This window comes from Cnephaeus nilssonii (genome assembly GCF_951640355.1).
Source record: "Cnephaeus nilssonii genome assembly, chromosome: 1".
In the NCBI taxonomy this organism is placed as follows: Eukaryota; Metazoa; Chordata; class Mammalia; order Chiroptera; family Vespertilionidae; genus Cnephaeus; species Cnephaeus nilssonii.
Genome location: NC_137072.1, coordinates 78,127,554 through 78,140,748, shown reverse-complemented (window position 1 = coordinate 78,140,748; position 13,195 = coordinate 78,127,554). Strand labels below are relative to the sequence as shown.

The 13,195-nt window shown below is 35.1% G+C and overlaps 1 protein-coding gene across 9 annotated transcripts in view; it reads right to left on the bottom strand.

Annotated features, from left to right (window-relative positions):
- EPHA5 (EPH receptor A5) overlaps nt 1-13,195 on the bottom strand; it is a gene marked incomplete at both ends in the record, with an annotated part of 329,203 nt that overhangs the window by 54,130 nt on the left and 261,878 nt on the right. For 4 of the 9 annotated variants that reach the window (XM_079777090.1, XM_079777091.1, XM_079777094.1 and 1 more), the window contains one exon: nt 2,012-2,077. The exons of the other annotated variants lie outside the window; for them this stretch is intronic. In XM_079777090.1, coding sequence (XP_079633216.1) covers nt 2,012-2,077 — 66 coding nt within the window. The remainder of the gene's footprint in view (nt 1-2,011; nt 2,078-13,195) is intronic. 9 annotated transcript variants of the gene reach the window in all.

Below are 13,195 nucleotides of genomic sequence, written 5' to 3'. Positions count from 1 at the left end.
AAAAATTATGACTTCCATAAATCTTTCCAAAAAAACTGCTAGCATTTTACTGGGTATCCAAGCACACACACACACACACACACACACACACACACACACACACAGGCTCACTGTCTCCACAGTTACTAACATTATTTGGAAAAAGATATTAGGAAACTGATTTGGTTTTAGGTTTCCTGGTGTGTTCCTTGTGAAGGCAGAGTTCTGCCTTCCTCCCTTTCCTCTTTTATTTTATAAACTCCCTGAAATCAGCAACACAGTAGAAAATACCATTTTTTTTTTAAAATCAAGCATTTGAAATCCAGCTAAAGTTAGTTTTTGCCAATACTTTCTAAATCATGGCTTCATAAATGTTCATACTCCCATTAAGATATCTTTAAGATTTTGTTCAAGGTAAGTCCGGATGTCAGTTTTCCGCCCCCCCCCCCCTCCAACATATAAATTCTGGCTATTCTGCTTTGGTGATGATTTATCTCTTATAGCACTATTCTCTGGACTCAATGAGTTTTTCATAGAGAAAAAAATCACAGTGTAAAGCCATTGATATTATACTTTAGCCATTGCCAGATTTCAGGGGTTTATGATTTATCATTGAAACCCATGAACATATAAGTATTTTCCTAAGTAAATTAAATAATTTGAAACAAATCTGTAGTTTCATATCAACTTTATTTTTTTTCAAATAGAAAAAATTCAAAATGTTGAGAAAAACATTTCTAAATTTCATCAATCTGTGTTTGTTGACTGTCTCTTGTTCTCAGATTATTGGTATCCATTGCTCCACTTCTCACATTATACATGTGTGCACACTCATTCCTACTACAGGTTTTTCAAACATTATATATTAATTTACACCTACAGAATACAAGTAACAATTTAAAATGCCACAGGGCAACCCTATAATTCTCTAAAATGCACTTCCAAACAGCTGCTCTTGGAAGATTCTGACTACAAATAACAATACATTAGCATAGAGATTTGAACTCTAGTCTAAAAAGAAATTATCTGGAGTATTTCACTTTTTTAAAATATATTTTTATTGATTTCAGAGAAGAATGGAGAGGAAGATGGAGAGATAAAAACATCAATGATGAAAGAGAATTATTGATTGGCTGCCTTCTGCACTCCCCATACTAGGGATCAAGCCTGCAACCAGGGCATGTGCCCTGACCTGAAAATGAACTATGACCTCTTGACTTATAGTTCTACGCTCAATCACTGAGCAATGCCGGCCAGGCTGGGGTATTTCACTTTTTACAAGGTTGTTCATGATCGAGTAGGAGTCCTTCTATATCTGTGAATAGAGTTCTCTGGTCTTATGTTCTAGCCTACAGTTTATAGCTATAACCCAGATATATATTTAGGATTTGCAAATTGAGGATATCCCATTTGGACAGTAATCCTTAAAATGTGCATATTTTTTACTTCACTAGTATCAAATTAAGAAAATAACTTCTAATATCTGAAATAATTCAAGCTTAAAAATATTAAGTAAACCATTTAAAATTCCATGTGGTTCTGTGCTCCAGTGCCACATGAATCCATGGTGATTATGAAAACAGAAGATCCCAGTTATGGTATGGTCTTTCCATGGTTCTGGGAGACAAAGATGATTTCACCTTGACAGAAGTAGCATGCTACTTCCATGTATGATATGATTTTAATCTTAATGGAACAACAAAAACAGTGACATGTTAGATGTAAAACAGATGCTACACCCTTACCACTTCTTGGGTGAAATAAGGACCACAGTAAAAGCCTTGGAAGAGAAGTATAAATGCTTGACATAGGGATGATGGGTTATATGTACATTTTATCTGAAATTATTTATTGTGGAATCACTTAAGATTCCCCCCTGGGAATCAATTTCATTCTATTCTTCTATTCAAGTGTAACTGGCATACTAACTGTTAAAATGTACACAAATGGATAAAAAAAAAAGAAGGAATGCTGGCGATAATACATGTAGGTGGGACATCACATAGGAGTGAAAGTGGGAGGGAACACTAACCATATTAGGCTTGGATGGGCAACAGCGCACAGGGAAGAAGCCCTTCCACAGCCACATTCGCAGCAACTGAAAAGCAAACAAGAAAGCCCAAGATAAGGAAGAGATCCCACTCCCTCAGTATAGCATAAAGACACTATGTATTTAGACAGGTGTCTGCTTTGCTTTTCAAAATTATAAATCCCTAAATGCACACAATTATTTTTTTCCACAATGCCCTTCCAATTAAGAAGCATTTTATGGAATTAAGAAATACAGAGCTGTACTAAATAGTTATTTTTATTTTACATAAAATGCTGATTTAGTAAGGACATAATGAGCTAATACATTTGCTTATGCAATGAATATAGAAATATAAAACTATGAAAGCCCATTTAAATATATATATATATATATCTTCCGAAATTCCGGCAAACTTTAAATTCAGAAGACATTTTAAATAGCCCCTCAAATACATGTTTTGCATACAGCCTACATATTTCAGCTGGAGAACAATGTCTTCCTCATTTGGCCCACTGATTTCTTATGCCAGTGGAATTATTTATCAAAGCCTATTGAAAATGCTATGCATACGTGACTTCAATCACTTATGGAAGGCTTTCAATTTAAATTTACATTTTCAGATTTAAAAAATGCATCTCTAAATATATATTAACAGAACTATTGCTATGTTCAAAATAAGCAAGCTATATATAATACATGCACTTTCTGGATATCAAAACATTCAAGATTATTTAAAAATTTTCACATATTCATAGTAAAAAAAAAATTGATCCAGAAAAAAAAACAAGTAAACTGTCTAATAAAATGCACTTTATTGTGGGAAACCACATAAACTGATGGCAGAATATAACACATAATTATTTAGTGCTTCAACACATTCACCTTTAAGTATATTTTGTGAATAGCATTTCTAGTTATTTCGAGAGAACTGTGGAACAAGCTTAATAATGGACTAGCAAGTTTAGGCTTTTGTCCAAAATCTATTTTGAACTTTAATTCTTTGACATGTATCTACTCTATTTTATATCAATTAAGAAGAAAATAAAATATAATGCTAGAGAATGTAGAAAAGTAATTCCAAATAAAATTCCACTATATTTTTTCAAAGAAAAAGTAGGCAATGTTCCATATATGTTCTTTGAAGTATTAATGATGTTTTGTTTTCAAATTTATTTTTAATTTTTTAAATATATATTTTTTCTTATGCCAGTGGAATTATTTCAGGGAGGGAGAGATACCATCATCAATGATGAGAGCGAATCATATATCAGCTGCCTCCTGCATGCCCCCCCTGGGAATATAGCCCACAACCCATGCATGTGCCCTGACTGGCAATTGAACCGTGACCCCCTGATTCATAGGCCCGACTGAAACATTCATGATGTTTTCATTTTTGTGCTACTATGTGACAATTTGGTTATCACTAAAATGGAATTCTACTAAACAGAAATGGCTATAAGACATTTATTTCCAGTTTGATAATTTGATTTAAAAAAAATATGCCAAATAATTATTCTCATTATAGAGATATTGAAAGTCAAAGTTATAGTACTTCAAAATGTTAAAATACTGAGAAATGTTTCTTTTGCACATCTTGATATATTTCTTTATAATTTTATTTATTTATTAGTGCAATTATAAGACATTTACTAATGTCATATAATTATTGACATATATGTTAACTTTTTCTGTTTGTATCAAAACTCAGATTAGGATTTGGCAAACTATGGTCCATGGACCAATTCGAGCCTCCCACTTAATTTTGCAAATGCCGAGTTATTGGAACCAGCCACATCCATTTCTTGTTTGTGACTTCCCTAGAGTTGTATGGCCGAGTTGAGTAGTGAAAGAGAATGTAAGGCCTGCAAAGCCTAAAACTTTTACTATCTGACTATTCAAGAAAGTCCACCTTCCTCTTTTCTTAGACTGGAAGTTTCTTGAGATGATGATGATTCTTTGATTATTTTTTCTTCTTCATAGTTTATACATAATAAATGACAACCTGTAAGTAGTCAGTATTTCACTGTAACTGGTGTTAACTAACATCACAATGATCTCAGTTTATCAATATGAAAAAATTGCATATATGTGTTAATTTCAACAGCCCAGTTCTAACTTAATAAATAATAAATAAATTAATAATGGATTTTTGATGAATGCACAGGATTGATTTTTAGTGATAAAAAAGATGATGTCATCTCCTAATAAAGTACAAACATCCTTCCAGATGTGTGTGTACAAGTTAGTAAACTCAGGTAGCAATGTGCTTAGGAAGGCAATAGTAACTGCATATTGTGGCCATTGCCTAATAGGATTCGCTTCATACTTGGTAAATGTTCTAAGACTCAAATAAGCATACTAATGATTCTATAAATAATAATATTTTATTCATTCTTCTTAATTTTAAAAATTATAATAAGGATCTTGTCTAAAAATTAATACATACATATGCACACACATACAATTCACTATGACACCAAATTTACAAATTTTAGTCCTGAAATTTTTAAATAATCTTACCTATCTCTAGAATTCTGATTCATAGTTTTAGCAAAGTTTAATAAAAAATCTGAAATCATGTAATATTCATTATTTGTATGTCTATCTTTTCTGAGACCTTGTTTCAGATTTTGTACTGATCATTGCTCTGACTTGTTTTAAGATGACATAAATAAATTTCCTTGGGTTACTTAGTTAACCTCTGTGTTTCAATTGACATACAAGAATCCTACTTCATAGGTTTTATGAAAATAAAGTGAGACAATATATATATTCACCTTGGTGAATATCTGGCTGATCACATATTTTGGGAGAAAAGTTGTAGCTATTACTTTTAGTAATATCATAATTAAAGTGATACAATAAATTATCATTACATCAGAGGAATTTAGATTTTTCATGATCCATATAATATTACCATGCTAATATTTCCATTGATAACTAAATAACTAATTACATTCAGACCAATTCATATAAATACAAAATGGGCAATGCAAATTTTTAAAGCACAATTTTCACAAAAGACATTTTCTAAAAATTTAGTAATCAGAGCATACTGTGCATAAATTTGTTATTAAGAAAATTAAAAAAGAAGTACCTTTTCTATAAATATCTGAAGTGATCTAGATTCTCTAAGTGATTTGGATCCTTTAAATAACTTTTAAAATAACCTGGGCACCTCCACACCAGATGGTATAAAGTTCATGTTTTTTCCTTAATCAATAAATACTTGCAGAAGTACAGGTTGAAAATGCTCAGAAGCCTCAGAGGTAATTTAGAAATAGAAACCAAAACGTGCTAAAAATAGTGGCTAATCTAATGTATGTGAGCTGTGGTTCAGCACAGGGCACATCTGCATCTCCATCAGTTTCCAGCACCTGGAGGCCTGTGAGTAACTGCATGGAGCTGTAACAAGGTCATTACTATCCCAGTTTAAAATAGTTTAGGCCTTCTAGGCTTACAAACAAAAATCATTGGTCTTTATTTTAAGGCTATTTTGATTTGTCCTTTGGAAGATTAAAATATGATAACAGAAGCTTTCCAGGCCCAAAGAAGATTCAAATGAAATTACTTCAGCCCGGCCTTCCTTAGAGCTGATCAATATACGTACAAAGTGTGTCAGTGTAAGTAAGATAACCTCCCTCCTACTGAAGCCAGGCGATTATAACTCCAGGAAAGAAATTCTCAAAGATGCTAGATCAGAGAAACAAGACGATGGGCTGTGGATAAAGGGTGACTTAAATTCTTAAACAAGAGATCATACAAGTGGAGATGAAAAACACCAAGATCTTAATGGATAAATGAAAGGCAGGGAAAGTAATTTCACAAAAGAAATACTTTCATTAGATAGAAAATATTCTCAGTTTACTGCTCTTAAAAAAGGAATAAATTGAAAAGGCAGCATTGTTCACCCATTTTAAATAAAAAAAAAGAAAATGATGGTATTTAATGCTGAAGAAAAGAGTGGAGCTTGTGCCCTCACAGGTGGCAAGCCACACTGAAAAGTGACACCAATCCTTTAGAAAACAATCCTCCAAAACTGATCAAAGAGTAATAAAAATGTCCTCACCTTTGACTCCATTGTGTAGCAAGCCAGTTAAGATCCTGGGATTTGTACCCAGACTAGGAGCAGTCCTGGATCTATCCATTCATAAATGTATAGTTTAAATAAACTAGTCACTGATGTAAATGAAAGAATAATTGCGACTATACCACATAGGGTTGCTTTGAAGAAAGAGTTTAATAATACATGTAAAGCTCTCTGCATTGTCTTGGACTTATAGTCAGCACTTTACTTTTATTTTTCCTAACGGATATTTTTCTAATCTGGTCTTGGGCAAAGAGTGTGATACAGATAATATGCCTGAGGCTGGCCATAGATTTTACAGGAAGTAAATGACTCATAAATATTTCACAGTAAACAATATATTTGTGGAGGCAACAATGCAATATAAATCAATATAATATTTTTCTTAATGAGGTAAAAATGTGTAGGAAAATAAAATATTGGCATAAAAGTATATCAAACCTCTAAGAGCCATTATGCGGGAGTGTTACATCAATTCACACAATGGGTCAATTTTAGTTTTCTCTCACTTCAAATTGTTTGTGGTTATTTAATTTTATACTCTTCAAAAAATAAAACAAATAATTTAAACAATTCTAATTATGATACTTATCACAATGATAAAATTTTAAACGTGTAACATATTTATAATAAAAAGAAAGCAGAGGAAATTGTTCACTGGTAATTAACACTGATAATGTTGATTGTTTTATACATTTCTTAAAATGTCTCATAATGCAATATTTTTTGCATCTGTGTCTTAATTCACTGCCACTCTTTTAAGATTTGGTACTGATTTCCTGATGAAGGCAGGCTAAACCCTGCAGAATTTTTTTGCAAAAACTTGAAAAGGTATAAAAGCATAATGATCACATACGTGCTTCCCAAACTCTACTCTTTATTTCCCATGCTTGTGCCATAAAGGCATAAAATTATCCCACCCACAGGAGAGAAGGTAATGCAAAATGGTTAGGAAGGCCTTTCTATTTAATTTTTAAGTGTGCTTTTGAATAGCTCTGTGGGGAATACCACATCTACAGCACATGTATGTACAATCCAATCACTATTCCCCAGCTGTAGTCTAGGCAAATTGGCATAGGATATAGTTACATGTAGCACTTTTTAAAACCTTTTTTAGCTCTCAGCTTCCTTCTCACTCTAGAGCTTGTTACTGCTCCCTGATGATTATAGGTGTCTACCTGCTGTTGCCTAAGGTCCTTTATCAAAATTATACTATCTAAGCAATAATCCCTGGTCAATGGATTTTGAAACATCAGAGGACCTCTGAGTCTTAACCAATCAAGTTTCAAGCCTGGCACTCGCACATCTTGATGTGAAGTAATACTATACATATATATATATTCTATCTAATATTCTATCTAATAATCTATCTAATAATCTATCTAATAAAGACGGAATATGCAAATTGACCATCAAACCATCACAAAGATGGCAGCGCCCATAGCCACAAGATGGTGGTGCCCAGTCCCCTCAGCCCCACCAGAGTCCCACAGTCCTTTCAGCCCAGCCAGGGGGGGCGGCAGGTGCATGGTGCAGCTGGACCCGCCCTCAGCCCCCTAACCACCCAGGCCTGGCCTGAGGCACAGGCAAGCCTTGAATGGTGGCTGCCCAGCCGCCGCCTGAGGTGCAGGCAATCTCAGATGTTGGCTGCCCAGCTGTCCAGGGTGGGCCTGAGGTGCAGCAAGCCTCGGAAGGTGGCTGCCTAGCCGCCCAGGGCCACCTGAAGCTCAGGTTATCAGGGTGGCCGAGGCTTGCACTGCCAGCAGTGGCAGCAGCAGAGTTGTGATGAGGGTGTCACCTTCCCCTGATCACCGGGTAGCCTCTCACCCCTGAGGGATCCCAGACTGTGAGAGGGGACAGGCCGGGCTGAGGGACCTCCACCTCCAGTGCATGAATTTTCATGCACTGGGCCTCTAGTATATATATATATATATATATATATATATATATATATATATATATATATATATATATATATATTGGTGTCTTTCCCCAGTTCCTGATACAGAGCTCCTAAAACTGAGGAAACAGAAGGAAGCCAGGCAGTCAAGAATCAGGACCATGGTGGGAAAGGGCGGGAGGGAGGGGATAAAATTGGGGAACACAGCTAGATAGATTTACTAAGGCACCCCAACTGGGTGGGGTAGGAAGGACAAGAGCAAGAGGCATGAACTTTAAAATGTATGGATATTGCTAAGACAGGCAGCATGCAGATAACCAATCACAAGGCAGTGAGGTGTGTAACCAATCCTAAGGATGTTACTAAGGCAGAATTCTTTAAAAAGACCAATGGGAACTAGCAAGACTGTCTCCACCCTCTAAATTAAAAGGCACTTGCTTCCTCTCCCCTTCTCCCTTCTCCCTGGCACACAATGGGTTCCTGACTTCACTTATGTGGCTTATGGCCATGTGGGACTCTACAGACAGAATAATAGACTTTAATTCCCATGGATGTTCTCCATAAACTTTGGTTCTACTGTTTTTGTCCACGACTTCATTCTCCAATTTTGCAAGACAACAAACTTGGACTCACTCCCCACATTTCGGTTTCAAAACCATTGCAAATAAGATAGTAGGAGAATCTTTTGTTCCATCGTTTACTCTTTGACCCTAGTTCCTGACACAAAGCTCCTAAATACCTTGGAATTTCCTGGTGGTAATACTGTCTTTTGCTCTAATGAGGTGACTCTTGGTGGGCTCCCAGATGGAGGCTGGTTGGGATTAGAAGCTTGGAATTTTCAGCCTCTCCCATCATTCTCCAGAGAAGGGAGAGGGGCTGGATAAGGAGGTAATGATCAATCATGCTTACATGATGAAACCTCCATAAACATCTCAAAAGGGATCTGGAGAGTTGCTGGGTTGGGGAAGTCATTCATGTACCGGGAGGGTGTCACATCCCAAATCAAGGGATAGAAAGCTCCCACAGTGGGGAGCCTTACAGACTCTTCCCTATGCATCCCCTCAACTGCTTATTCATCTCTATCCTTTGTAATATCATTTGCTATAAAATACAGTAAACCTGAGTTTGGTTCCCAGAGTTCTATAACGGTACTAGCAAATGATTGAATTCAAAGAGAGGAGTAAAGGGAAACTCCCATTTGAATTGTGACAAATAATATAAATGGAGCAACTTTAAAATGGAGGCATAGCTGCCATCCCAGAACTGTCTTGTACATCTTATGCCTCAGTCTTTGGAATGTTAAAATTGGGCAAAATAACCTTTGGACTGGTTTTGAAGAATCACTGTATCCTAAACAACTGTTTGCAAAGATAATGAAGCTGACATAATTAGGGGACTGAAATTTAAAGACATTCTTTAGAATTAACATCAGTATGCTAGCTTATCTGTATCTATAGAAATCCCTTCCTTCTAGTCATGTAATTATTCCCCTTCCTTTTCTCATAAATACCCCCCTGCCTTCACCTCCTAAAGGGAACACTATTTGGATCTCTGGCTGAATAATGTTCCTAGAATAGCTATTTGCTTGGATCTCAAATAACAGCTTGTTGCCTCACACTTCAGCCTTCTATTTTTAGGTTAACAATAGCCATGTGGAACAGAAGCTGTAGGTAACCAAGGGACCTGCTACTTGTGATTGGTATCTAGAGTAGGGAGAAGTCTTCTGAGATGAGTCCTTAAACCTATAGTGCAAACTCCAGTTAATGACAGAACTGAATTGAATTGGGGGACACCCACTTGAGTTTGCAGAGAATGGCTTGGTGTGGAAACAAACAGACACATACACATACATATAAGGTTTCAGAAGTGTAAAGTAAAGGCTCACAGGAGGAGTGGGCCTTTCCAACTCATTTGCTTTTTCCTTGTTTTCTGTTTCAAGACTGACATGTCCTATTATAATATGCATCATAGTGCTAACAATTCTGGGACTCAGTGAGAGGAAACAGCTTTGCCAACACGGCACTGATAGCAAGTTATGGAGGTGAGATGTGGGCAGCAGTTACTGCCTCATACTGTACTGGAAGCACAATTTCTTCTTCCACATCCTCCAGCTCTTTCTATTCCTACCCAATCCCTCAGCCTCATCTCTCCCTCCCCCTGTTGAAAATTTAAGATGTTTTCCTGGAGAACTATAGTCTGGGCATTTCTTTCTTCCTTTGTTAATAGTTTATTAGCGATTAAGCAACTTTAATAAATTAATTCACAATAAATTACATACACCCGGTGATCAGGGGAAGGCAACGCCCCATCACACTTCTGCTGCTGTTACTGCTGGCAGCACAAGCCTCGGCTGGCCCTGGTTACCTGAGCCTCAGGTGACTCTGGGCAGCTGGGGGGCTGAGGGGACTGGGTGCCGCCATCTTTGAGGGTGTGGCAGTCAATTAGCATATTCCCTCTTTATTAGATAGGATAGTTCAAGTTTTAAAATAAAAAAAAACACACTAACAAATCTAAGTGTTCAATGTGTAAGTATTCCTTTGTTTTAAGTACAACATCACAAAAACAAACAAAAAAAAACTAATTCACTTAAATGTTGGAATCAGCAACTCTCCTTTTCCTTTCTCTGAAGACAATTAGAGGACTTAGAAATAGCAAACTGAATGAAAGCAGAAAGAGAACTTGAGGTGAGTTTTCTTTAGACTGCACTTGAACTGGTTTATTTCCCAAACTATACTTTAATGATAATTCACCGTACTTCTCTTAATCAATTTAATGGGCCTGAGGTCATTATAAAACAGGCTCTTCTCCCATGAATACCATAGGTAGAGGCATGATACAACTAGCAAATATTATTGAACATGTTAGATTCAGTTTGCTTACTCACGTATATTTGGAAAATCAGAGTAAATTTCATCACATATTAACCACCCTTTAAAAACTTTGTGCTGCAGTTGTAGACAAAATCATTCTCATTATTAGCAAACATGTACTGAGAATCTGTGCTATGCTTTAAGAATGAGAAATCATATATACTAAAAACAGCTTTCTACTCCCACTATGCAAAGATTCTAAACCTGTATACAGATTAAAGTCAACCAGGGAGATTAAAACAACAACAAACAAACCACACAGGAAGAAAAACCACGGCCCAGAATAAGTAAGTCAGAACATCTTGGTTATGGGACCCAGCATCATTATTTTTCAAAAGCTGTTAGTTGATCCTAAGTTTCCTCCAGGTTGAGAACCACTGATCCAATGGGTACTCAATAAATACTTGAAGTGAGTGATGTGTCTTAAAATAGTCTTAGGAGAATTTACTTAATGAATAAAAGAGAACAGTTTGCATTTGTAATAGTCTGCATGTTAATAAAAGCTTCGCAAGTTCCTGTAGGTGCTTAAAACAATTTGTTCTTTAGTAAGTATTTTAAATAATTCTCCTACAATTTGTTTACAATGGTATTTTAATATTATCTACAAATGAAGACTGGTTTGTTAAGTGAGTGTAAATTTCATCCTAGCCTCTATCTTTTAAATGACAAGATTTTTTTTCCTAACATTTATTTATACAGGTTTCTTTTCATTGCAAGTTTAATGCTAAATGGCAGAATTTTTATCCTTCTATATTTCAGTACCAGCTACTTGGATTATCTGGGAATCCTAATATCTCAAACAAAATAACAAAACTGTAAAATTATCTGAGCTATTGAACTACAGACTTACTATATAAGTTTATATGAAAGCAAAGCTTAGTTTTGCCACAGATGGGTCAGGAGAACCTTCAAGAAGTGATGGATATTTTGACATACAAGGTTTTCTCTTTGAGCTAGAGTATAGAATATATATATATATATATATATATATATATATATATATATATATATATACACACATATATATATACACACACACATATATATATAAATGTACATATATATTTATCATATTTATATAAGACAAAGCTCATACTATTAATGAAGCAGGAAGAAATGGGGCTGAGTCACAGGCAAAGGTTGTGTAAGGCATTTCAGACAGGTCTATGGAGTCACAGTAAATTGGACATGCATGTGCCTCCATGCCTACATGCCTTTCTCATATATACTCTCCACCAACTTGTAAAATTAATTTTCCAGGTCCAGTTTAAATCTACCATCTCTGTAACAATATTTCTGAACTCACTAAGGCACAGATAAGCATACTTTATATTTTATTCTTGCACCAATTTGTCAAAAATATAGCGCTAATGGTGTAACATTAAAATTATCTGGTTGCATGACTGAATCACTATTAGACTGTCCATGTTAAACTATCAGAAAGCATATCAAAGGGTCAAATTCCATCATAAAAGCAAACTCTACCTGTCACCAAGGTCAGAAAAATATACTGTAGTGAGCCCGTAACAAAAGAGGGGTTACATGATTCACAAGTATTTTTGCAAAAAGCAGCTCCAGTGTGATATTTTGAGCAGGAAAATTAAATCGTTTCACCTTTATATGCATGATTTAATTTTTATCACTCAAATTTAAATACTTAAATGTCAGTACTATATTAGTATATACACGTGTTCATATACTGTATTTAGATGTGCATATAATATATGTAAATAAATGTAAGCTGTAAGTTAGATATGGTTAATAGAACACTAATGCATTTTAATGTATTTGGTCTACATTATCTTATCCAATATAGATATATTGGAAAATGCAACTTTCTCCTCAAGTAGCAAATAAGAAATAGGACATTATACCTATTATAGGCAGGGCAGCCAGCAAACTTTAAACTGATATCTGACTTCAAAAACTGGCAAATCACCAAAAATGCAGAATTTTTATTTTCACCTAATCTCAATTTCACTTTCTCTATTATTATGTTTTCTTATCTCCCCCTTTCCTCCTCTAACGTTGTAATGACATTGTTTTGTTAACTTATTTGATAAATCAAAATCCTTCTTAAATAATTTCTATCCCCTAACAGCAAAATTACATTTTATCATAAATCAATAATATTCAAGATGACACTGATTTGAACTAGTTATTCACCTGATCACTTAATAAAAGAAATTCACAGTGTATTTATGGCTGCACTCCTTAAAGTGTTTTCTTTTCTTTTAAATTAAAAAAAAATATTGAGCACTAAGTTTATAAAAAGCCTGTAGTGTTATTTAGTAAAATATATGAAGTGGCAGACTGAATATACGTAT